At 38.5% G+C, this 25,286-nt stretch overlaps 1 protein-coding gene across 3 annotated transcripts in view; it reads right to left on the bottom strand.

The window, feature by feature from the left end:
- The window catches only part of KIF2A (kinesin family member 2A), a 68,524-nt gene extending 43,291 nt beyond the window's left edge, over positions 1 to 25,233 (bottom strand). For 2 of the 3 annotated variants that reach the window (XM_029942299.1, XM_029942300.1), the window contains exon 1: positions 25,090 to 25,232. In XM_029942299.1, the coding sequence (XP_029798159.1) occupies positions 25,090 to 25,153 (64 nt within the window). In that variant the 5' untranslated portion in view covers positions 25,154 to 25,232. Of the gene's footprint in view, positions 1 to 25,089 lie in introns of all 3 variants that reach the window. The other variant, XM_029942298.1, reaches the window with a different exon arrangement.
- Positions 25,234 to 25,286: the final 53 nt, after the last annotated feature.

The raw sequence follows: 25,286 nt of genomic DNA, 5'->3' as shown, positions 1-25,286 counted from the left end.
ATGCTTACTCAAAATAGTTGGTAATAAATGATATCTGACAGGAGAACTTCTGGGGCACCTGAGTGGCCCAGTCAGTTAAGTGTCCAACTTCAATTCAGTTCATGCTCTCAGTTTGTGAGTTCATGCCCCACATCGGGCTCTGCGCCTGGTGCCTGCTTAGGATCCTCTGTCTCCCTCTCTCCCTCCCCCTCCCCAGCTTGCACTCTCTCTATCGAAAACAAAAACAAAAACAAAAATGAAACGAGCACTTTCTTCCAATTCATTTCCTACCAGAAGAGAATCCTGATAAATTATCTTAAAATACACTGACCTCAAACTGATTTGGTGACTTCAATCACGTGACTGACGAAAATAAAAGATCCTACATTCTTCTTGAATTTGATATAAAATATTGATTCCAGTATAATAAATCAATTGTACATTCAGTTACAGAACCAAATACTACTATAGAATGCATATTCAAAAATTTGAGTGCATCTTTCCAAGTAGAATCAAAGCAAAACAGGTTATGTTAGCTTTAGTTGTCTCAGGTTCGTTTTACAGCTTTCTTTTAATACAGATAATCCTTTTTTTCCAGCTTAATTTAGATGGTAAAAGGGTGCTCTTTCAAGAATATTGAATTCTTTTCAATATTCACCTTTTTCGTAAGTTTACAATATAATTTTCTGACATTATAATAGTGAAGCTGGAAGAAGTTGGGAAAATGGAGACTGCCAAAATGCTGCTTTAAAATAGAAAGACTAATATGACAATCAAAGGACACTATTAGAGCATTATTTAGAAAATAAACATTAACTACACAGTAAATATTAATTCACCATTTCTTATTTTGCCAACTATCTCAAAGCAGTTTGTAATTTATTATTTACATTCTCTCCAACAGAAAATGTCACCAGTATATAAGGACAGAAAAGAATGTGGACATTTGTCAGAGATGATCACAGGACATCCAGCAGAAGTCAAACTCTCAAACTCTGATATCCAGGTTTTGTTAACTAATCTAAACAGTGATGAAAAGAATCCTTAATGAGGACTATCTAAGCATCACACCTTCTTCAGTAGCTTTGCTGAAACAAGGAGCCATTAGAGAAAGATACAAATAATGCCTCAGCTGACACTGCTAACAGTGCTGTTGCTGTTTAGTAAATCCCCAGGGTGTGGGACTTTGCCAAACATAGAGATCTTTCTGTTTTGGTTTATTACATTTTAAGATGTTACTGTTTATAACTAACTTAAAAAGTTCTAGCATTTCTCTTCTTCGACTTTAAAGCACAAAGCTGGAATTGTGATACTAGAAGAGAAAATTGGGAATGACAGGGCTAAGAATTTTCATAAAGAAAATACAGCTTAATATATGGGACAAACTTCATACTGTACACAAACTAGCAATTTTCTGATTCTTACCTCATCTACCCATTGTTCTGAAGAGGGATGTGAAAATTCAATACTGCTCAGTTTCTCTGGGGTGACAGGAAAATGTCAGATCTTGTTGGCATGTTTTCTTGTGATGAATGAACCACACTGCACACTAACAATCTGCGCAGATTTGTCATTTAGAAGAACCCACTGTGCAGCCTTTTAGGGAAGTTCCATTCTGAATTTGCACAGGTAGGAATAAAAACATCATAAAGGGGCCAAGATGCCATTATAAAGTATTAAATCACTGTAGTTTCCTGATATTATTTTGCACACTTGGGGTTAGGAGGAAAGATGATTAAAAATTGTCCAAAACACTAGTTAAGGGAACATAAAAACAATTTCTAAAAAACATAATCTCCAAAACACAAAATAGCATTTAAAAAACTTCACAGAGTTTATTAACTAAGTAATTCAACACATTTTAATTAAAAAGACACTCTTTATGCCTACATTCCCTTGGGTTTTAGAATACCCCCAAATCTATCTTTCTTTCCACATTTGTTTAGAATGAAAGATCTGCTATCTTAAATACCAGTTTTACAACCAGTGGAGTTAAAAAAACACATTGCTGATAGTCCAAAGATGTGAAGAACTGCCTTTCACAGATGTTCAGCTGGATACATTAAGCAAAGCTATCTAATTGCTCCCTAGCTTAAATTCCTATTTACTCAAAAGGGAATTCTATACCAATACAGCTGTGCTATTCTGTGCATTTTTCATAGCAACATGTAGATATATTATCCTCTCTTATGCTTAAACACATCCTAACAAGACATACGGATCTCTTGGAAAGTTTTCAACAGAGGTAACCCAGGTAATGTAAACATGTATATATGTTTATTAACAAAATTTAAATATAACTCATAAAACTTCCAAAAACATGAAATGTTCAACTATTTCAACTGGTTTTCAGCTATCCTCCTAACTTTCTTTCACTGGAAATTTAAGGCCTGAACTTAGTTGACTGAACGCAATATTGTTTTGCAAAAGTTGCAGATAGGTTAATGAGGACTCCAAGCCAACTGATGACACCAGAATCTTTCAAAAAAAACTCTCACTGATAAAGAGAACATGCAATCTGAATATGTACTGTTTATCACTTAGAAGAGAAACTTGCTACTGTCTATAGAAACAGTAGCATATGCCAACACTAATAAGAAAAAATCCCTAGTATTCAAAATCTACCCTGTCTATCCTTCCTGTTGTCCAGGATAATGGGACAGAAAAACTTCCCTGGAAGCCCTAAAGAGTATCATATACACATCATAAGTGATATTCAAAAACACATATCCTAAAATGCATTTTTCACCAACAATGAAGACTATGGAAACTGCCAACCAAGCCAAATAATGATACCCACATTTAAACATTCAGGATGCCTGGTGGCTCAGTCAGTTAAGCATCTAACTTCGACTCAGGTCATGATCTCACAGTTTGTGGGTTTAAGCCCCGTATCAGGTTCTATGCTGACAGCTCAAAGCCTGGAGTCTGCTTCAGATTCTGTGTCTTCCTCTCTCTGCCCCTCCCGTGCTTGTACTCTCTCTCGCAAAAATAAACATTAAAAAATTTTTAATTAAAAAAATATTCAAAACAAAATTTCTACATAGATGAAATCTTCATTGGAAATGCTGAATTTGTAGTCATACTAGTGCAGCATCAAATCAGCCACCACTGCACTTGTGGGGAAGAGCACTGGGTGTTATATGGAAACCAACTTGGTAATAAACTATTTAAAAAAAAATAGAAAAAAAGAAAAAAAAAAAACCAGCCACCACTGAAAATCAATCAGTTTAACTTTAAAGGAGTCACATTCTGAACCACTTACAAAAATGCATTCCTTCATGCATTATTCTATTGCTTGAATAGATGTCCAAATGCAGAACATTTACCCATTAATTCCTTTGTTACGGACTGAATTGTGTCTCCCTGCAAATACATTTGTTGAAGTCCTAACCCCCAATAGGATAGTGTTTGGAGATGAGGCTTTGGGAGTTAGATGAAGTCTTGATGGTGGAACTCTCATGATTGGATTAGTGGCTTTCCAAGAGGAAGAGGGAGAAGCTCTCTCTGCTAAGTGAGGACATAATGAGAAGGAGGCCATCTGCAAGACAGGAAGAGGGCTCTTATCAGGAACCCAATCAACTAGCACTTTTATCTTGATTGGACTTTCCCTGCTTCCAGAATTGTGAGAAATAAATGTCTGCTGTTTACAAGCCACTCAGACTAGTTTGTTCTAGCATCCAGAATAGACGAAAACATTCTCTTTCAAGTGATATTGACCAAGATCAAAAAACAGGGATTAAAGATAAGGCATATTCCCTGCTCTGTGACAAAATCTCAATCCCTGATTGCCACGTCACTACTTTCTGCTCAATCTCTGCTCCACTCTTCCTATGGAAGCTTATGATGTTAGAGGATCTGAGCCAAGGATATTTCTATTTTCAAGGCCTTGCCAATATGGATTAAGAAACTAGGTGATCACTACTTTAAGCGCTTTTACCACTAGAGTAAAATGTGAAATACCAAATGTAGTATGGCTAGAATAAAAAGTGTACAAAGAAAAAAAAGCAATGGAAGCTCATTATGGACAGAGACTAAAGTCAGACTATGAGTTGCTTTTATACATATTATTTGAGGTATCTATTGGACATCTAGTGGAGTTACAGTGTGCCCATGTAAACAGTATATATCTGATATACTGAGGATGGTGTTGGCTAAAGATAAAAGCTTCAGGACTGTCAGCGTATAGATCATGCATGACAGTGCTCCCAAGAAAGCAAAAACTGGCATCTTAAATATTACAATGGCCGGTGGCTCTCCAAAGGGCTATAGTACGTAAACAGAATATATATGGTATTAAAACTTCATGGGAGAGTATGATTAAGGGAAAAAAGTCTAAAATAGCACTTTGAAGGAAGACAATAATTAAGAAGTTTTGGAAAACAATGATAGAGTATGTAAGGCAATGAAAGTGGATGTGATCACCAAGAGAATGTGGGTGACAAACCTGTCTTCAGTGTACAGAAGTCAGGGAGATCATGAGATTCCAGCCAAAAGGATGGAGAAGTTGCATGAAGAAATTAAGGAAAATCATGAACACATAGTCCTGGAAGGCAAGTGAAGAATGTATTTCAGGGAAGAGAGAGTAAATCAACAGCATTAAATGCTGTTAACAGAAGAGCAATGCCTAAAAGTCAAAGTGAGATCAATGTTTGTTTTTTTTTTTTTTTATGAAAGAAGTAACAGCGTTCCAATGTTGATATAAGTGATCCTGGAGAGAAGATGAAGCGGTAACTTTGGGCAAGTAAAAAGGGAATAGGATCTAGTATATAAGCAGAGAAAAATGACCTCAAACAGAGCAGAAAGAGTCTACTCCTGGCAAAATAAGGAAGAGAGTTATAGGTACAGATACTGGTACTAAGGTAGGTGAAGTAGACTTGCAGAAGTTCTTTTCTGGGAGAGCCTGGGAGGCTCAGTAGGCTGGGCGTCTGACTCTTGATATCATTTTTTTAAATGTATTTTATTTTGAGAAACAGAGACTGAGAGTGAGTGGGGGAAAGGCAGAGAGAGAGGGAAACAGAATCTGAAGCAGGCTCCAGGCTCTGAGCTGTCAGCACAGAGCCTGCCGCAGGGCTCGAACCCACGGACCACCAGGTCATGACCTGAGCTGCAGTCAGACGCTTAACTGACTGAGCCACCCAGGCGCCCCTGACTCTTGATTTCAGCTCAGGTCCTGATATTATGGTTATGGGATAAAGCCCAGCGTCAGACTCTACACTGGGCATGGAGCCTGCTTAAGATTCTCTTTCTCTGCCCTCCCCCACTCACACACATGCATATACATGTGCTGCCTCTCTCTCTCTCTCTCTCAAAAAAAAAAGTTATTTTCTGAGTGCTTTTATTTCTCAGTGGTAAAATGGTAAGCAAGGTCATTTGCTTAGAGTGTGGGTGAATAAATAAACACTAAGGATTTTATAACAGAAGTCTGCTAAGAGTGAAGGGGGCGCCTGGGTGGCTCAGTTGGTTGCGCCTCTGACTTCGGCTCAGGTCAGATCTCACGCTCGTGGGTTCGAGCCCCGCGTCAGGCTCTGTGCTGACAGCCAGCTCAGAGCCTGGAGCCTGCTTCCGGTTCTGTGCCTCCTTCTCTCTCTGCCCCTCCCCCTCTCACGCTCTGTCTCTCTCTGTATCAAAAATAAATAAAACATTAAAAAAAATTAAAAAAAAAAAAGAAAGAGTGAAGGTGCTGGAGATATGACTGCTCATTCAAAAAAAGCAACCATAAATTTAAATTGTGGTCAGTCAGCATAAACATGATTTTCTATCCCTCCAGTCAATTTCAGATAATCAAGAAAAGTCAAAGAAGAATAAAATATACATGAGGGAGAGGGAGTGATATGCCAATCAACAGAGGGGGGCAAGGGAGCTGAAGGTACACATACAAGGCAGTGTTTATAAAAAAGTAAAGACAGGAAGGGAGTAAGGAACAAAAACAATAAAGAATAGTAGGACTATAAATCCTGGTAGGGTCAAAAGGTTAGTGAAATCAGGAATCTAGAAGGAATATGCTGGAAAGACAGAATGGTAAGTGAAAAAAACAGGATATGCCTGAAATGGAGATTATGGAGATACTGCAGGGAGGTATATGTATATGTATAGGTAGACAGTAATTGAGCTAAGGCCAAGGGCATGATCACTCAAAGGAAGGAAAGAAGTTCAAAGAACTGAGAGAGCCCAGGGTCCTGGAAAGATCACCTATACATGAATGCTGCAAATACCAAGAAACAGGGTTGGAATCAGGTAGGACAGAGTAACAGTTGAATCAGAAGCAAAAATCTTCAGGAAATTAGGAAAGTTGGCAATGTCGTAGGTTTCTATCACAGGAAACCAAGTATATGGTGTTTCCATTAACCAAGGTAAGGAATACAGGAAATACGGTGATAAAAGGCAATGTATTCCATTTTTGATGAGTTTAATTTGAAATAATAGCAGGAAATTCATGTGGTAATATCTAGACGGGAGACCTGAAACTCAAGAGAAAAGATACGGTCTCAAAAGAAATTTCTAAAAAGTTTTATCTTAAGATTTTTAATTGTGATGAAAAACTACTAACATATACAATATATCAAACACCAAATACCCTTCATTCAGTTTGAGAGATGCCATAAATGTTTAACACATGGCCAATCCTACTGCCATTCTTCCACCACAAATAGATTATGTCTAAGTATATCCCAGATATCAATCATCCATATTTACTGCAGTATATATACAGATAACAATTTACAGGTTTTTCACTTAAAAAAAAATCCATTCTAATGCATTTGTTTTTCTTCTTTTCCAAGATTCATTTAATAAAAGGAATCCCAAGCTGTAGATCCGTTTTAAAGCAATTAAGGAGAGAGAGGATCATGAAAGAAACCAAAACAAATCATCTTTCCCATAGTACAAGTTTAAACCTCAAGTCCTGTATATGTCTTTATGCCTTGTTTTATGTTATGCTAACTATGATTTCTCTAAATCCAAGACACACATTATACTTACATGCACACCTATACACATAACGGTTAACTTTCAGCAACCTTTCAATTCTGGTAACAAAAACCACCAACTTCACGACCAGGATTTCATTATATTCTTTTTTTTTCTTTTTAATTTTTTTATATATTTATTTTTGAGACAGAGAGAGAGCACGAGTGAGGGAGAGGCAGAGAGAAAGGGAGACACAGAATCTGAAACAGGTTACAGGCTGTGAGCTGTCAGCACAGAACCTGATGCAGGGCTCAAACCCATGAACCATGACGTCATGACCTGAGCCGAAGTTGGATGCTTAATTGACCAAGCCAACTAGGCACCCCAGATTTCATAATATTCTAAGACCTTATTTATCCTCTCTCAAACTGCAGTGTGATTTTTCACAAATGCTAAATTAATTGTTCTCTATGGTGAAAAGTCAAGAATGACAGTTAAGAGCAGAAAACATATGCAAATATTTTAGGTGAAATAAGTCATGGAAAGAACTATAAAGGGACTATAAAAGCAGATCATGCCTTAGATGAGGCAAATAGTTTCTTAGACCAACAAAAGTACAAGCAACAAAAGGTGAATAAACTGCACGTCATCAAAATTAAAAACTCCAGGGGTGCCTGGGTGTCTCGGTTGAGTGTCCGACACTGGCCCAGGTCATGGTGTAGCCATGGGGAACTATATGACAGGTCCTCAGTTAAGCACAGAGTTACCACATGACCCAGCAATTTCACTCTTAGGTATATATCCAAGAAAATGTAAAACATGTGTCCACACAAAAACTTACAGATGAATGTTAGCCATAATAGTGAAACAAACAAACCAACAAACAAAAAGAAACTCCCAAAATCTAATCCAAATGCCCATCAACTGACAAATACATAGGAAAATAAAATGGAATATTATTCAGGTATAGGTACGGAAACACGTTACAACAAGGATAAACTTTTGAGCACAGATTATGGTTAGTGAAAGAAGTTAAGACATTTAAAGTCACATACTGTATAGTTTCACTTATAATGTCCAAAATAGGCAAATCCACAAAGACAGAAAATTGAGTAGTAGATGCCAGGGGCTGGAGTAAGGAGGGAGTACATGGTGACTGCTGATGAGCCTAGGTTTGTCTGGGGTGACAAAAATGTTCTGAAATTACACAGTGGCAACAAATGAACAACTCTGTGAATGTACTTAAAATCACAGAACTGTGTATTTTAAAAGGGTGAAAAAATGTTTCCTCATCTGGATTTTTTTTCCTTTTTTCTTTATTGAGAAAAAATTGACATCTAACATTACGCACCCAACTCCTGATTTTGGCTGAGGCCATGATCCCAGGGTCATGAGACTGAGCCCCGTTTTGGAGCCTGCGTGGGATTCTCTCTCTCCCTCCCACACTCATGTGTGTACACTCTCTCTCTCTCTTTCTCTCAAATTAAACTTTAAAAAAATACTATACAAAGTTTCAAAAAGGAGGCCAATGGCTGCTCTCTATCATTAATGAGACAATAATGGGGAAAGCCCACACTTCCGTTCCAGGAAGGACTCCAGTCCAGTCCTGAGTTCCATAAGGACTCAGTATTTTTAGATACTAGGAAATGATCAACACAATAAATTAACATCAATCATCTTACAGAGCTACACCTTTTTTCTTGTGATGAGAACTTTTAAGATGTACTCTTAGCAATTTTCAAAAACACGACTATAGTCCCCATGCTGTACCCAAGACTTATTTTACAACTGGAAATGTCTATCTTTTGACCTACTTCACCCATTTTGCTCACTCCTCAATGCCACCTCAGGCAATCACCAATCTGTTCTATCTGTGAGTTTGGTTTTTGGAGGGTTTTTTTTTGTTGCTGTTTTTTTGTTTTTATTTTTTTTAGATTCCACATATAAGTGAGATCGTGTGGTATTTGTCTTTCTCTGATTTATTTTACTTAGCCTAATGCCTCCGAGGTCTATCTAGCTATCTTGTCACAAATGGCAAGATTCCCTTCTTTTTATGGCTGAATAATATTCTGTTCCATTTAACCATTCACCTACCATCCGTGGATACTTAGGCTGTTTCACGCCTTGCTGTAAATATTGGTGCAATGAACATGGGGGTACAGGTTATCTTTTTCTAGATAAGATTTTATTTCCCTTGGATAAATACCTAGATGTAAAATTGCCCAATCATATGGTAGTTATATTTTTAATTTTCTGAGAATTTCCATACTGCTTTCCACAATGGCTGCACCAATTTGTATTCTCAACAAAAATATACAAGGGTACTCTTTTCTCCACATCATAACCAACACTTGTCATCTCCTGCTTTTAATAAACATGTGTATGACTTGTTTGGAAAAATGTCTATGCAGGGTCTCTGCCCATTTTTAAATTGAATTGTTTAGTTTTGTGATATTGAATTAATATATTCTGGATATTAATTCCTTATCAGATGATTTGCAAATATTTACTCCCATTTGGTAGGATGCCATTTCATTTTGTTGATGGTTCCCTTTGCTGTACAGAAATTTTTTAATATACTCACTTATTTTTGCATTTATTGGCTAAAAAGGGTTATTATGACATGTGAGTTCTAGCTCAGTTAAAAAAATAGATCACAGTAACTAGGGAAAATAGGGAAACAGAAATAGAAGAGGATCAATGATAAAACACTGGGAAACAGCAATATTTAAGAGGCAGACAAAGAACAAGAACATAGAAAAGAGATTAATAAGAACAGATCAAGAAGAAGAAAACTCAGATAACACAGTATGATCAAGTCCAGGAAAACAATTTTTTAAAATGTTTTTTATTTATTTTTGAGAGACAGAGAGAGATAGCATGAGCAGGGGAGGGTCAGAGAGAGAGACACAGAATCCGAAACAGGCTCCAGGCTCTGAGCTAGCTGTCAGCACAGAGCCTGACGCGGGGCTCGAACCCACAACCGTGAGATCATACCCTGAGCCGAAGCCAGATGCTTAACTGACTGAGCCATCCAGGCACCCCCAGGAAAACAATTTTAAGGAGTAGGAGGTGATAGACAAAAAGCACTATAATTGACAAAAAATATGAAAAATGCTCACCTTTACTAGTAACAATGCAAATTTAAATAAAACTCCCCCCTGTTGCCTATAAAGTTTTTTTTAAAAAAACTTCACTGAGATATAATTTATATAATATATAATTCATCTATTTAAAGTATGGAATTTAATGAGTTTTAGTATATTCAGATATTTGCAATCATCACCAATCGTGTAATAATTTTAATCACTTAAAAAAGACACCTCATATCCTGTGGTCATCACTTCCCCATTCTTCCAACAAACCCCTCCCCATAACAAGCAACCACTAATCTACTTCCTATCTCTATAGATTTCCCATTCTTGACATTTCATATAAATGAAATCATATACTGTGTGTGTGGTCCTTTGGGACTAGCTACCTTCACTAAGCGTGAAGGTTTTTTTTCTTTTTTAAAAGTTTGTTTGTTTATTTTGAGATAGAGAAGGCAAGCAGGGGAGGGGCAGAGAGAGGGAGAGAGAATCCGAAGCAAGCTCCAGATGTTAGTGCAGAGCCTGACACAGGGTTCAATCTCACAAATCATACGATTGTGACCTGAGCCAAGATTAAGAGTCGGACACAAACAATGGAGCTACCTAGGCATCCCAAGCATAATGTTTTCAATGTCTATGTTGGAACATACCATCATATGAATAAACAACAATTAGTTTTTCATCAGTTAACACTGGGGTTTTCACCTTTTGGCTATTATGAATAATGCTATAAACATTAATGTACATGTTGTCATATAGACACTTTCATTTTTCTTGGGTATATTTCTAGACTACAGTATTTTTTGTTTTATTTTTTAAAGGCATATGTATTTGTGTGTGTGTGTGTGTGTGTGTGTGTGTGTGTGTGTGTGTGTGAGAGAGAGAGAGAGAGTGCACATAAGTACAAGGGGGTGGAAGAGAAGGCAGCAAAAGAGAGAGAGAGAGAGAGAGAGAGAGAGAGAATATCTTAAGCAGGCTCTAAGCTCAGCACAGTGCTGAACACTGGGCTTGATCTCACAACCATGAGATCATGACCTGAGCCCAAATCAAGAGTCGGATGCTTAACCAAGTGAGCCATCCAGGCACCCAAGATTTATTTATTTTTTTTTTAGAGCAGCCTGAGGTACACAGCAAAATTAAGCAGAAGATAGATTTTTCCAAATACTCTCTGCCCTGACATATGCATAGCCTCACTCATCATCAGCATTACCTCCCAGGGTAGCACATTTGTTATAACTGATAAACCTGCAATAACATTTCACCCAAAACTCATCATTCACTTCTGGCATACAATTTATAGATTTGGACAAGTGTATAATGATATGTATCCACCATTATAGTACCATACACAGTATTTTCACTGCCCTAAAAATCCTAAATTCTGCCTACTCATCCATCCCCCCACTCCTAACCCATAAAACCCTGAAAAGGTTTCTAAAAACCTAAATTATCAAGGATATAAGGTCCTGGTTAACCTAATTCATCACTGGTGTTAAGCTTATTAAGTTCATAACTCATTCAGTTAATACTTGAATGTCTGCTATGGGCCCGGTACCATACTTGATGCTAAATTTGTAGAAGGGAGCTACACAGACCTGTATACTTACAAAGGCTGACAAATTTTATTAAGAAAACAAAGTGTACTGAGAAAGAATAAGAGATCAAATTTTGATTCGAGAGTCATAAAAGATCGCTGTTGACAAATGCAGAAATAATGTTTAAGATTAGAACTAAAAGCAACAATTAAGCAGAGTGGGGAAAAAGTACATCTGAGGTGAAGAGAACACTTTGTACAAAAGCTTTGAGGTAAGAAAGTCACTATAAGAAACCCAGTGAGGCTCAACAATGGGAGCAAGGAGGTAAGTGGATAAGGTGACACATGAAAGGTAAGAGCATGATCACGTAAAGCCTTCAAAGGTCATGTTAAGATCCATGTTCTCCAAAATCTTGATCTACTGATTATCTTTCCTTGCTCTCTATTTTCAGCCTCTTCTCATGCCTCTAGCTTCTCCCATTCAACAAATATGCTGATGTGATTTCTCTCCATTAATAAAAGAACAAATTATTAAGTGGCATAGCTGTACATCTTCCACGTCCTCTCCACGAATGAAATCTCCATGTGAAGATACATTTTTGGTCTTTCCCCCCATTGTTTTATACTCAAACACTAGTACATTGCCTAAAATACTCAGAACATATTGGTTGAATGAACAAATAATACATATACTTTCACCTAACCACCTTTCCAATCAAAAGCTGATATTTTGGACAGTAAAGGAACAGAGACGTAACTGGCTTCAAGAGATTCAGTTCCTTGATCTGGTCTCAAATAATGAGACAATCTACTTAAGTGAATTAACTAACTAAAAGTTAACAGAAATACAGGGAAGTAATTTCATTAACATAATTTATTTAACTGTGTTCAGAGTTTGAAAAAAAAATCCCAACCTATTATTTAGTAGAGCTGTTCAACTTTATTAGGTTAAAAACCATAATGTGTAGAGGCGCCTGGGTGGCTCAGTCGGTTAAGTGCCTGGCTTCAGCTCAGGTCATAATCTCACAATTCATGGGCTCAAGCCCCGCATCGGCCTCTGTGCTGACAGCTCAGAGCCTGGAGCCTGCTTCAGATTCTTTATCTCCCTCTCTCTCTCTGATCCTTCCTCCCGTACTCGTACTGTCTCTCTCCGTCTCTCAAAAATAAATAAAAAACATAAAAAAAAATTTTTTTAACCTATAATGTATATTTTCCAAAAATTTTTATTTAAAAATATCACCGTCTTCTCATTATCAGACATAACACTTGACATCTTGTTTTTCTATACTAGCTATCATAACACTAGAACTTAAATGTTTTTCATTATATGTATGGACCTCATAAACACTTTATAAATTAAATATGTTATCTTTCTGGGCCATTTAACTTCAGAAGAAAACATTCTACAGGCACATTCTCAATTCTATAACGCAAGCTAGCAAATCTCAAAGAAGTATACTGTGCATTGTGTGGACAAGGGTATGAAGCAAGGGGCACTTGTGCAGTTAAGAAGGTAAATTCATATATTCTCTACAGAAGTAAATTGTCAGGATCTATCAAAATTAAAAATATAATTTTTAAAAATTTTCCAACACAGCAATTCTACTTCTAGAAACTTATCCTATAGACAGAGGCCATCAATATGTAAAAAATGATAAAAACTCAAGATTATTCAATACAGTACTGGCTGTGTAAGAGCTACAGATTGCACACAATCTAATCTGTGTTCTATTTACCCAATAATAAAAATTGGTTATTATGAAATGAAAATAGTATTAAGAAGCACCAGTGTACACAATACACCAACTGTAGAGAAAACATATATATTTAAATATATATATCATATACAGGTACAAATTCACAAACATTTGCTTGAAAATGCAAAACAAATCCATGTACACATATATAAGAACCTGGAAATACTGGTTATCTCTTGGGAGAAGACTTAGGTGGCTAGGGGGCAACGATATAATAGACCTTCCCAATTTATATCCTTTGGAACTTAATTATTAACCACAGGACTATATTATTATTCAAAACAGGTAATTAAATTTAAAAAGCAAGTTGAAAAAGTACATTAAAAGCGATGACACATACCTTTTGACACTGAAGATGAACACAAATCAATTTTATTTCAGAATGTCAAAATTAAATACAGCAATGAAAGAACACAGCTAGAAGTTCATTTAATCAATGGCTGAAAAAACAGATAATTTCCTAAGCATGAACAGGCACTGTTCGAGGCACCAAGGACACAATGCAACTTGAGTCTGACCAAGGACAATTAAACAGATAATACAATCCCATGAGTGTTTTGATGAGTAAACAGAAGGGACTCAGAGATCACAAAGCAGGGGACCTAGCCTAGTCTATGGACCTAGCCTAGTCTAGGAATCAAGGAAGAATGGAACGTTTAATAGAGACAAAAAGGAGCAACAGCGGTTAAGTGCAGTGTGTCTGGAGAGCCTCAAATAAGTTGCAAGAAAATCAGACTGGAGAAGGAGGTCAGACAGTTCAGGGTCTAGAGTAAACTATGTTAGAGTTGGGCTTTAGCCAAAGGGCAACAGACACAGAGCACGTGACAAAGTTTTAAGCAGGTGATTGGGGGTCAAATTTGTAGGTTTGAAAGGTTATTCTGAAACAATAATCAACCAAAGGTGGAGAGACCTATTAGAAATTGTTGCAACGGCTCGGGCAAGACATAATGCTAGCCTCACCAAAGTTACAGTGCAAGGATGGAAAAAGTATATGGATTGAAGAGGTACCTGAGCTGTTATATTAAGAGAACCTGATGATAGGACAGGACACTGGAAAACACCAAGGAGTCTAGGCAGACATGTAGGGTTTTGAGTTGAACTACAGATGATGACTTCAATTTTGGACATGCTGAATTTGAGGCATGAATGAGACAGCCATGTGGAGATATTCATTAATTCATTATATACACAAAGAATCTGTAATCAAGGTTAAGGAGAAGCATTTAGGTCACCGGGAGACAGATTACTGTGTGAGAAGTATTACAAGGCTAGGATCAAGCCCTGAAGAACACCAACATTTAGAAAATGAAGAGGAGCGTCTGCACAGCTCTTGGTTTTGGCTCAGGTCATGACCTCATGGTTTGTGAGCTGGAGCCTCACAGAGGGCTCCATGGTAAGTGTGGAGCCTGCTTCAGATGGTAACTCTCTCCCTGCTCCTCTCCTCTGCTTGCACTTGCTCTAAAATAAATTTTCTAAAAATTAAAAAAAAAAAGAAAGAAAATGAAGAGAGAAAGAAGCACCTACAAAAACTGAGAAGAAAGAATCTGAGGGGGTAGGAAGAAAACAAAAAATTTCATTTACTTTTAACTTGGTTAAGGAATGACTCTTACTGAAATTCAAAAGAACATGTACGGTTAAAAGCAGTGGACTGTGCTTAATAAAAGGATACCCTCCTCAGAAAAAGGTTTACCCCAAAAAGCATACGAAGAAAATACACTTATATTTAGGGTCACATTTTAACCAACTCTCAGTATCAGCAGAAGGGTGGAGAATGTAAAAATTCAACCCACACATTATCCCAAGAGCTATTTCAAAAAACAATTTTATAAAAATAAAGATCACTGACCCTAGACAAGCCCCCAAATTCATCAATTATGCCAACGGACTCCTAGCAAGTTGCTATAATCCCTTGTATTTTTCTGACAATATAGCTACTCATCTAATAAGAAACATTTTTTCAAATGAAGTATATACTCTTGTCTAAAATTTTGACAGTCATAGGAACAAGTATGGCCTCATGTCATGAAATGGCAGAGACTTACAAAGGCCAAAATTTCTTTAAAAAAAAAAATCATAAAACCACCAAGCATTTGCACTGAGTGCAATAGTGATTCAATAGTCAGCTGTAGCTGACACCCTCGTCTTTACTAGGAAGAAGTCCTATTTCTATTCCCTCAAAGGTGTCATATGAAAGGACACATAATGGTCATGTAGCAGATGCTAGACGGATTAATAAAAAAAACACCAACACCTGAAGGCAATCTATACCACAGAAAGAAAAATGAAAGCATTTTTAAATTAATGATTTCCAATGCCTGGAACATCCACAGTACAGAGAACCCTTATGGAATTAGCATAGAACTATACACTTAGAATGTTCATGGGTCAAGCACACCTAAATCCTGCCACTGCACTACAACTCATTTTAAAAATGGTGTTAAAAAAAATAAATAAAAACGGTGTTAAAACCATCAATCTCTCATATTGGCCAATAGATGAAGTGTAACAAACATAAAGAGCAAAAGTTAACCTTAAATGCAACGCTATAGGGTTGACCCATGAACATTCTGAGTGTATAGTTCAAATACTGTGCCAGATGTCCAAGCAGTGTGTCTAAAGCTTCATTCTTGAGGGGAGCCAGGGTCAAATTCTCCAAATTTTTTGGAGCAGTTAGTTGCAAGTTGACAGCAAAATTGAGCTGATTCTCATGTACCTGGTGAGGTATATGGTGCAGATTCTCCATGGACCTTCTGCTTCCACATCCCCACACCCTCCCACATCATCAACAGCCTACAATGGGTAACCGTGTTAAAATGGATGAAACTTCACTGACACATCACTAATACTCAAAGTTCATAGTTTATATTAGGGTTCACCCTTGGTGTCATAACTTCTGTGGGTTTTGACCAATGTATAACATGTATCTACCATTATAGTATCACAGAGAATAATTCCACTGCCCTAAAAATCCAATGTGCCCTATTCATCCCTCACTTATTTCTTTTTAAGTCCTAAATTGCAATAGCAGCTTAGAGATTCTCTTTTTGTAATGTTTATTTTATTTGAGGGAGGGAGGGATGGGAGGAGAGAGAGCAAGAGAGAGAGGGAGGGAGGGAGGGGGGAATGAGCATGGGAGGGACAAAGAGAGAGGGAGACAGAGGAGCTGAAGCAGGCACCATGCCGACAGCAGACAGCCCAATGTGGGGCTTGAACTCATAAACCCTGAGATCGTGATCTGAGCTGAATTCAGATGCTCAAGTGACTGAGCCACCCACGTGTCCCACAGTTAAGAGATTCTAAATGCTGAAATGACATTGAGAATATTGAGGATGAAAAGGTAAGGCGAAAGCCAGGGCAGTAAAAAATAGGACAAAAATAAGAGCAAAGGAAAAGTAAAGGACAGCAGCTGCAATTCAAGAATCAAAACCCTTCATCCACTGATGAGCTGAAGCCAGATCCTTTAAGTGTTGTTTTTCCTTCCCATTCCCTTCCAGGAATTCTAAGAGGGTTTTGACTAATACACTATAACTGTGTCTTCTTAAGTAGCCAAAGCAGTTAGTTATAGCTTAAGTAAATTCTGCTCTACATAAAAACATTTATTGGAAGTGACTCATACCTTAGACCCACTTTAAAGACACTAGTGACAAAAACTATAAACAGCCTGATTTGGATGCTCTCTGATATTAAATTGTACATAGGTTCTGCAGTCCTCTACAAAATATTCATGAATAAGATTAGCTTGTTTAAACAGAACTGAAGAGATTTTATAACCTACACTAAGACTTTCCAAATGTTAAGCCCATTTGACTTTCCAAATGTTAAGTCCATTCCTTTCAACACATCTATCTGTTCTTTATTCAGCACAGGTGATATACCACCATATAACATCAATTCTTTTTGCAGGCTACTAGATTTCATCTGTTCCTTAATCATTGCTCACCCTCCTAGAATGATGCAATCTTACCCTTGCTAGCTCTCATTTTCAGTATTACTCTCCCTCTAATCTATCACTAATCAAGAGCTAACTCCTATTACTGCTCTTAGGAGATTAAGTCCTACTGTAGTTTCCAAGTGTCCTAGAAATTAATTCCAAGAAGCCTTACCTTACCTTTGTTTCCAAGTCTTTAATAAGGCGCCCCAGATTACTTCTCCTTCCTTATTTTCGTCATCTATCACTCTCCCTTCTGCCTGTTTCAAATGCCTTCAACTGACAGCGCTCCACTTCCAGCTCAAGAACTTCTCGAATGTTGCACACAACATGCCCCGAATGCCTCCTTTCCCCTCATGGCAATCTACAGTTCATCTTCTTCCACCATTTAAACTTCACTATCCATGAAATTTTGTCAGATCATCATTAGGAAATGCTACTTTTCCTAAAGTAACAGATCACAACACTGGGTGCACACTGAAATCACCAGTATGTGTGAAGGTAAGTTTCATCAATGTATGAGGTGTTTTAAAATAAAATACTGATGCTCAGGCTCCTTATCAATCCAATTAAAACAGAATCTCTATGCAAAGGACCCAGATATTGGTGGTGATGGGTGAGGGTTTGTTTTTTATGTTTGGTTGTTTTTAATTTCAATGCCCCAAAGGGGAGTTCTATGAGTAACCAGGGTTGTGACACCACTATGCAGACTCTACCCAGTTTAGAAACAGCTCCCACAACCATATTTATCCAATGAGTTAAACATGTCTAAAAATATTACATCCCATCCCACTAACATACCCTTACCACACTGCCCTGACTAATATATATAGTGTAAATATATGGAATTGCCCTTCATAAGCCTAAACACTTCCCAGTAATTTATACACTCTGGACATAGAGTGCCTCTAATAAAATGGGTAAAATACTATCTACCTTGTAAGGTTGCCATGAAAATCAAGCAAGAAATTGGATATTAACACATTTAGGAAAGCAACTGACTTTATAAAGGGTGCAAATGTTAAAACCCTTCAGATATCAAGAGTGACACCTGGATTCAATTTTTAAGAAACAAAGAGAATTCACACGGCAGTATGGAAGACACAAGCTATCTGGATGACACCGGGTAGACAGCTGCTGAACAACATTATAATCAGAAAGGAAGTCTTTGTACAGTGTAGATATTCAGCAAATTTTACCGTATGTCCCATCTTGATCCTGTCTTTCCTTCAAAAATTTTCAGGTAAGTGAAATCTAGTTAAAAGTAATAGCAAAACAGGTAAAAACCTAGAGAACTAAGTCTTTGAAAGTAAGTAATATACGCAGCTTAGGGAGGTGTCTGATTCTCATAGTCTCCCGGCAGCACTGTGTGGGGAGATTATTTCCCAATTACATACAAGCACTATCAGCTGCTCTATCAGTTTTCATGCTCTCCTTCCTTGGTCCCTGTGTTTATAAGCACCCCAACCCAGTATTCCAAAACTAGTGGCTCCTCTACTAGAAATTTAAAATTGAATAAATCTTCTTCCTTTAGATACGAAAACAAAGGTCAAAAGTTATAAAGTTAAAACTCGGATGGGTATTAGAGAACAGAAAATAGGCCAGTAATGACAAATAATGCCAATTTCAGTAAAGTGACAGGAGGTACCAAGACTGGTGGTACTTTATTAAGAATTCTGGGGGGCCTGGGTGGCTCAGTCCATTAAGCGTCCAACTTCAGCTCAGGTCATGCTCTCACAGTTTGTGGGTTCGAGCTTCACATCGGGCTCTGTGCTGACAGCTTAGAGCCTAGAGAATGCTTCAGATTCTGTGTCTTCCTCTCTCTCTGCCCCTCCCCCACTTCCTCCCTCTCTCTCTCTCTTTCTCTCTCTCTCTCTCTCTCAAAAATAAACATTTAAAAAAAAATTCTGTGGATCAATATGGACTTACCAGGAAAGCACACCATAAGAGATCATGAATATTAGTCTTACGCAGATGAGGTGAAAGAGATAGCATATATGACATCTATTTACCAGAAGACCCATAACTTCAAGAGTCCAAATAAAGAGCCTAAACCTAAAAAGGGAAGTGGTAATAATGTACCCAGAGAACACCATACTTCTATCAGTCCCAATCACACCAGACATCAATCATTAATTTACTGGTTTTGAAGGCAGGAACTGTGTATGCCTTATTCTTTTTTGTATCTCCAACCTATCAGAATGCCTGATATGTAATAAACTATTAATAAAAATGTATTTGATTAAGTCTGTAAGAAAAGAAAACTATGAGACATATTGTTTTCTGATATGGCATCATCATTTATAGTCTGTATACTAAAACATTCTCATGCTCTAGTAAATGCCCACTTGAACTCAAACTTCGTTGTAGTGAATAATGAGAAAAACGAGTAGCACCAAACTGAAAGAATTCTAGGCGAGGACATTTCAAGCAAACATTAAAAAGGGACACCTCCCCCCTCATTTTATTCCCAGGAGGCGGTCACAAAAAGTTAACCTAAGGTTAACCAACAATGAAATGATATTACATTTCGAGGAGGTTTTTTTTAATGTTTATTTTTGAAAGAGAGAGAGCTTTGGGGGACGGGAGGGCGGGGCATGCAGAGAAAGAGAGGGAGACAGTGAATATGAAGCTCAGGCTCCAGGCTCTGGGCTGTTAGCACAGAACCCAACTCAGGGCTTGAATCCACAAACCACAAGATCGTGACCTGAGCCAAAATTGGACGTTTAACCAACTGAGAGGAGATTTTTAAAGACAAATCCCAAAGTCCCTGAACTTGAATTTATTTAACTCTCCATATAAGTACATGGCACAGTATCCACTGCGTGTAGTCAAGCGCTTAACTGTTTAATATGATGAGGTTCTAACATCTATTTTCACGTAGGCACTATAATACCATTTTTATTACTGTAATCAAAAGAGGGAGTATGTGATAGGAGGATAACCCAACCTATATTTACCCTACAACTGGACCAGAAAAGTAAAAATTAATCGCATCCAAGGCTTAAGAAATGTATCTCTTCTTAAACTCAGAAGCATGATCTGAAAACAAATACCTTAAAGATCATTTTAGGTTACAGGACAGAGGTGTTAAAAGCAAAGTAGATAGCTGAATCTAAGAATTGAGCTTTGCAAAAGATTAATGTAGTATTAATGACAAGTAAACTTGTGACTAGAAAGAATGGGTCTGGATGATCTCTCAAGGAACCCCACTCTGGATTTTCCACTCACATCCTATTTAAACAAGACAAAGGCTTAACTGGCTCTTTGCTATTCTCTAGATTTAAAAAAAATTATGACATAAAAAACAAGTTGACACAAAGCTTTTCCCAGGGTTCCAAAATTTTTGCCGTGACTAAGCAATGAACATATATATTCCTAAAATTCTGTAATCCTGGAAGCAAAAAGTGACTAACTACTGAAAGGGTTTTCAAGCCTTAGACTGCTGAATTTTCATCCTTATAGTTAACAAAATGTCAGAATTCAAAGTGATACCACCAATTCGGAAAATCTAATTCAATGTAAGTTTTCTGAGCCTCTTTGTTAGTAGTAGAAAAAATTTACTAAAGGGGCTTTTAATATCTCAAAAAGAAAAAAACACCGAAGTACACAAAGTATACAACTTCATACCATCATCCAAAAACATGTGTCAGCACTAAAAAGAAAAGTAGGAGTGTAAGAACCTAGGGTTTGGTTCAGGATATTCCCTAATTAATTAACATGGGATCTTTGCAAAAAATCCAACCTTAGATTCTATGCCTATGAATCTACTACCTTCCTATCCTGCTTAGTACTTCATAGGGTTTCTTGTGAAGATCCAATTAGATAACCTGTATGGAAAACTACGAAGGCCAAACAAATACATATATGGAACCATTATCATGCTAGTTACCATGTAAAAGGAAACTATTAACCCATAAATTCCCCCATCCCACCCCCCCAGTGAGCTACAAAATTGCACCTCAAGAACAACCATACTGTTGCACTGTTTATCTTTATTACCTACATTCACACAGACCATTCTCCAAAAGTCTACGTAATGGCATGTAAAGTAAAGATGAACTAGCAGAAGAATAAATGTGGCAAAGTAGGTACGAGAATTTAAAATTTTTCCTCAATAAGGAGTGCCTGCCCTAAACTCCAAGATTCCCAATAAATGCTTTGAAATCTTTAATTTCATGATTTCAGATGCTAATTAAAGCATTATTTTCAACAACATTTAACTAAGACACAGGAATATTTTTCATCTTTGTGACCTTTGTATTTACTATACCGTTACCACTTTTTACCAGATCACTCCAAATGGGCTCTATAACACGGTTCCCTACTGCTTTTCCTATGACTAAGAAGCAATTTCCTACATATCCTTAATGGGCTCCAGAAAGCTGTGTATGGTTCCTAAATAACCAAATTCTCCCTTCACTGTCACAGTTCTTAGTTCTTGAGAGACAGTCTGGTTTCTATGCTATGCACGACAGGTTCCTGGCTGCCACTACAAGTTGTATGAATCTAGCTAGACAAGTCGCTTATAGTGACTTGGGACTCTGTTGCCATATTTATAAAAATGACATTAACTTTAAGGATCTTTCTGGTTGATCTTTCTCTTCAGATCACATACATCAATGCTGTGACTAAGAGACCCCAGAGAACAATCCCTTCATAGTTGCAGCTTACAAATATTCAAAGCATTTCTCCTTTCTCCCCCAGTCCTCAAAGGATAATCACAGCTACTGTCAAACAGATAAGAGAGATTTTAACAGTAAGTTAAAACCTACAGTTTTAGAGCCACTAGATTCTAAAAAGAAATTGAATTAGAAGGATAATAGGAAGCCACTGACAAAAAAATAGATTATACATTAAGTGTCCATTTCCAGAAACTAGTCTCATTTCATACCTGGTTATCTCCTGTGGCAAGGATCAATCTCAGTACACCTAACCTCTGTCATTTTTAACTTTAAAATACCAGAATGTCAAATTAGCTTTAGTACATCACTCAATTCCAGTCAATTCTGGCTGGAGATGTTGAATTAAGAAGCCTGAATGGAGTTGGGGGAGAGGAGCAGAATAGGGAGGTGGTAGCACAAGATGAGCCTGGATGGAAGGAAGGGTTTCACTTCCAGGTAAGATTTCACTCAAATAATTAACTTAAATAATGTCTGAAAACCAGAAATCCAGTAATGAATGATTCACTCTAAACCTATATGCAAGAACCTTCAGGAGGCACAGGGTGCAGATCAACAGATAAATTCAGGGAACTGAAGAGGCTATTACGAAGTATTCTAATATCATTAACACCCTGACTTTTGTGGAAATGGATGTGAGTAGCCTGCCATCCCTCAATTGGAGTTTCTATAGCACCTGTTCTCTGGTGTAGTCTGGAAACACAACATTACAAGAAACATATCCAAATATTAATACTTAAGGAAATATGCTGCCTCATGAGTGATAACAGAAGGACTTAGGGATTCACAGGCTGACTACCCAGGGACTGACTATCCATCTGGCTTTAGCAATCAGCGAAGACTTACTGGGATTTCTTTGGAGCAGGGTCTTAAAAGATAAGAATAAACTCAGTTTAGTTTACCTGTTGGCTCTCAGAAAATGTTTTATTTATGTATGAGCATCACTGTTTGGAGAAGCATGCTCTTAAATAAGGACAAGGGTCACCATTAGGAAGCATGCAGAACATCAAGTAACCAGTTAATTGTCGTCTGGAGCAGCCCTCTTCAGTCATGTGATTTCCATGGTCTCAGGCTTACATTACTGCTCATCCAACTACAAAGTTTATTTTTGTTACAATAGCCACTAATGTTTTATCCTATAAAGATGTGCTTTAGAAGTGAGAGGAAACAAAACAGCTTCTTTAAAGTGAAAAAAGAAGCATGCGAGTCCCAGACATGTCTTCTGTTGAGACACCACCATCCAATGCAAATGACCATTCCCTTCAAGTTGTCTAATTCTACCTTCCACCAATTCCATCATGCATCGGAGGAGCATAAATATGGACAGGACCATAAGCTGGGATAACACACATTGCAATGATTTCCATTATGACCTCACGGAGAAACTGTTTTGAAATGTGAATTTCGATCATTAGCACTTAGATAAAAACACAAAGTTCTTAGATATGTCTAGGTTTCTGGTAAAGGCAAAAGGTAAATGTTGAAAGATTATTAATAGTCTCTATCCCAGAACCCTAAGAGAACCAAAAAGGTTTCAAGTCATACACGTAAGCAAAAAGGAAAAAAAAAAAAACCAAAAATACAAAGCTTTCGAATGCCATATGGTCCTTTTTTAATGTATATTTTGTAGTAACACCTATAATCATAAAGGATTAGAATGTAAAGAACTTTACACATTTTATTGCATCCTCTAACTTTAAGTAATATGCAAATCCTACTTTTGTTGTAATACAATGAACCCTCATTCACCTAAAAAAGAAATAACAGTAACAGCACTGTTTAAGGACAGTTATTTGAAAAGAAAATAAAAAGAAAGCCCAACCCAAATAAAGGACACACTGCTTTCCCACTAGTGTAACTGGTAACTTCTAAAGCTCTAATTGGTATTATTTACCTTTTCACATAAAGGGTGATGATGTTTCTGGTTGTTAATGCAAATTATCTCAAATCCAAGGGAAAAAATCATTAGCTATACAGCGTCTACCAATATTTCACGCAGGAAACAGTAAAGTCTATCTAGCTTCACAAAACTTGGTCAAACTTCCTAGAAACCGAGAGGGAGTGACTATGAGAGCAACCTTACTACTGACTAGACTAGAGGATAATAAGCCATAAATAAAGGTTTATGAGTATAAGGGAAACAGAATCAAGTACACCACACAGCTCTATTACACATCTCTAGCTCGTTTCAATCTTCGCATTGAAAGAAAATGTTACTTCTCTCTCTCCAGGCGTGTTTTCTCCTTTACAATATAAATTATTCCCAAGCCTGGCCGGCATCTCACTCCACCCCCCAAGCCAGTGGCATAAAACACTTTTTCCAAGAAGAACCTATAGAAAGATACATAAGCCTAAGGCTTTTCCCCCCTTTTCTTTTGAATTAGGCGTGTATGGTCACCTCACCCTAACACTTTCCTCTAGGCTACCTCTCTAGAGGGCGTGAAAATATCAACATCCGGTGGCTCACCCCCACCCTCTCAGTAATGCATCGCATTGACTAAGCTCATCCTTCTTCCTCCCTTTCAGTCTCATCACCTCGGAGAAGCTCATCGAACACCACTTCCCACTGCTCCCCCCCCACAAATTCATGGCTGAGCACGACGTTCTCGGCATCCTTCTTCCAAGGAAAGGACCAGCAAAAAAAGAAAGGCATGCTCGAGAAGCGAAAGCCGAAGAAGCCTGTCCAGCTTCGGGGGCTGGCCTTTCCCCCCAGCCTCAGACCGGTAGTCGGTTCCCTAAATCCTGAAACCACTGGTCTCCACGCTCTCCCCACCCCCCACCCCCTCAGAGATACTGCCGGGAAATGAAAGGCCCGGGTGAAACGCGAGGCTGGGTCTTCCCTACAGAAGCCCGTTGGCCCCGGCCCCCCAGGCTGCAGTCCTCGGGGGGGATGGAGATCTCGGGAAGGGCGCCACCCCCCTCCCCAGTCCCGGGACCCTCCGCCTCACCCACTCGAACCCCAAGATACGGCCCGCGACACCCAGGTCTTTTGCCGGCAGCCCCTCCCCGCCCCCCGCACTGCAGCGGCACCCGGGGCGGACCCCACGCCGGCCTCACTCGCACACACGCCACACACAAAAGCGCCGCGGCCGCCGCCTTCCCGCCCCCACAGCCCGGCGGAGCAATCAATGAGGCGGCCGGCCCCGCGTCCCCTCCATGAAACGCTCGAATGCGGGGCCCGACCGGCAGGGGCGGCGGCGAGGCTCACCATCGCTCCGCTTGATCTCCACGTAAATCCCGATCTGGATCTTGCCGAAGTTGGCCGTTGCCATCACCTCATCTGGAGCAGCGGCGGCGGGCCGAGGGAGGGGGACGGGAGGGCGGAAAAGGCGGGGAGGGGGCGGGGTAGGTGTGGGAGGGGGAGCGGTTGCCCGCGGCCGCGCCGGCCCGGGCGACAGCGTGAAC

Source organism: Suricata suricatta, chromosome 6 (assembly GCF_006229205.1).
Source record: "Suricata suricatta isolate VVHF042 chromosome 6, meerkat_22Aug2017_6uvM2_HiC, whole genome shotgun sequence".
Classification (NCBI taxonomy): domain Eukaryota; kingdom Metazoa; phylum Chordata; class Mammalia; order Carnivora; family Herpestidae; genus Suricata; species Suricata suricatta.
The sequence above is the reverse complement of the archived record's forward strand: the minus strand, read 5'-3'. Positions and strand labels throughout refer to the sequence as shown.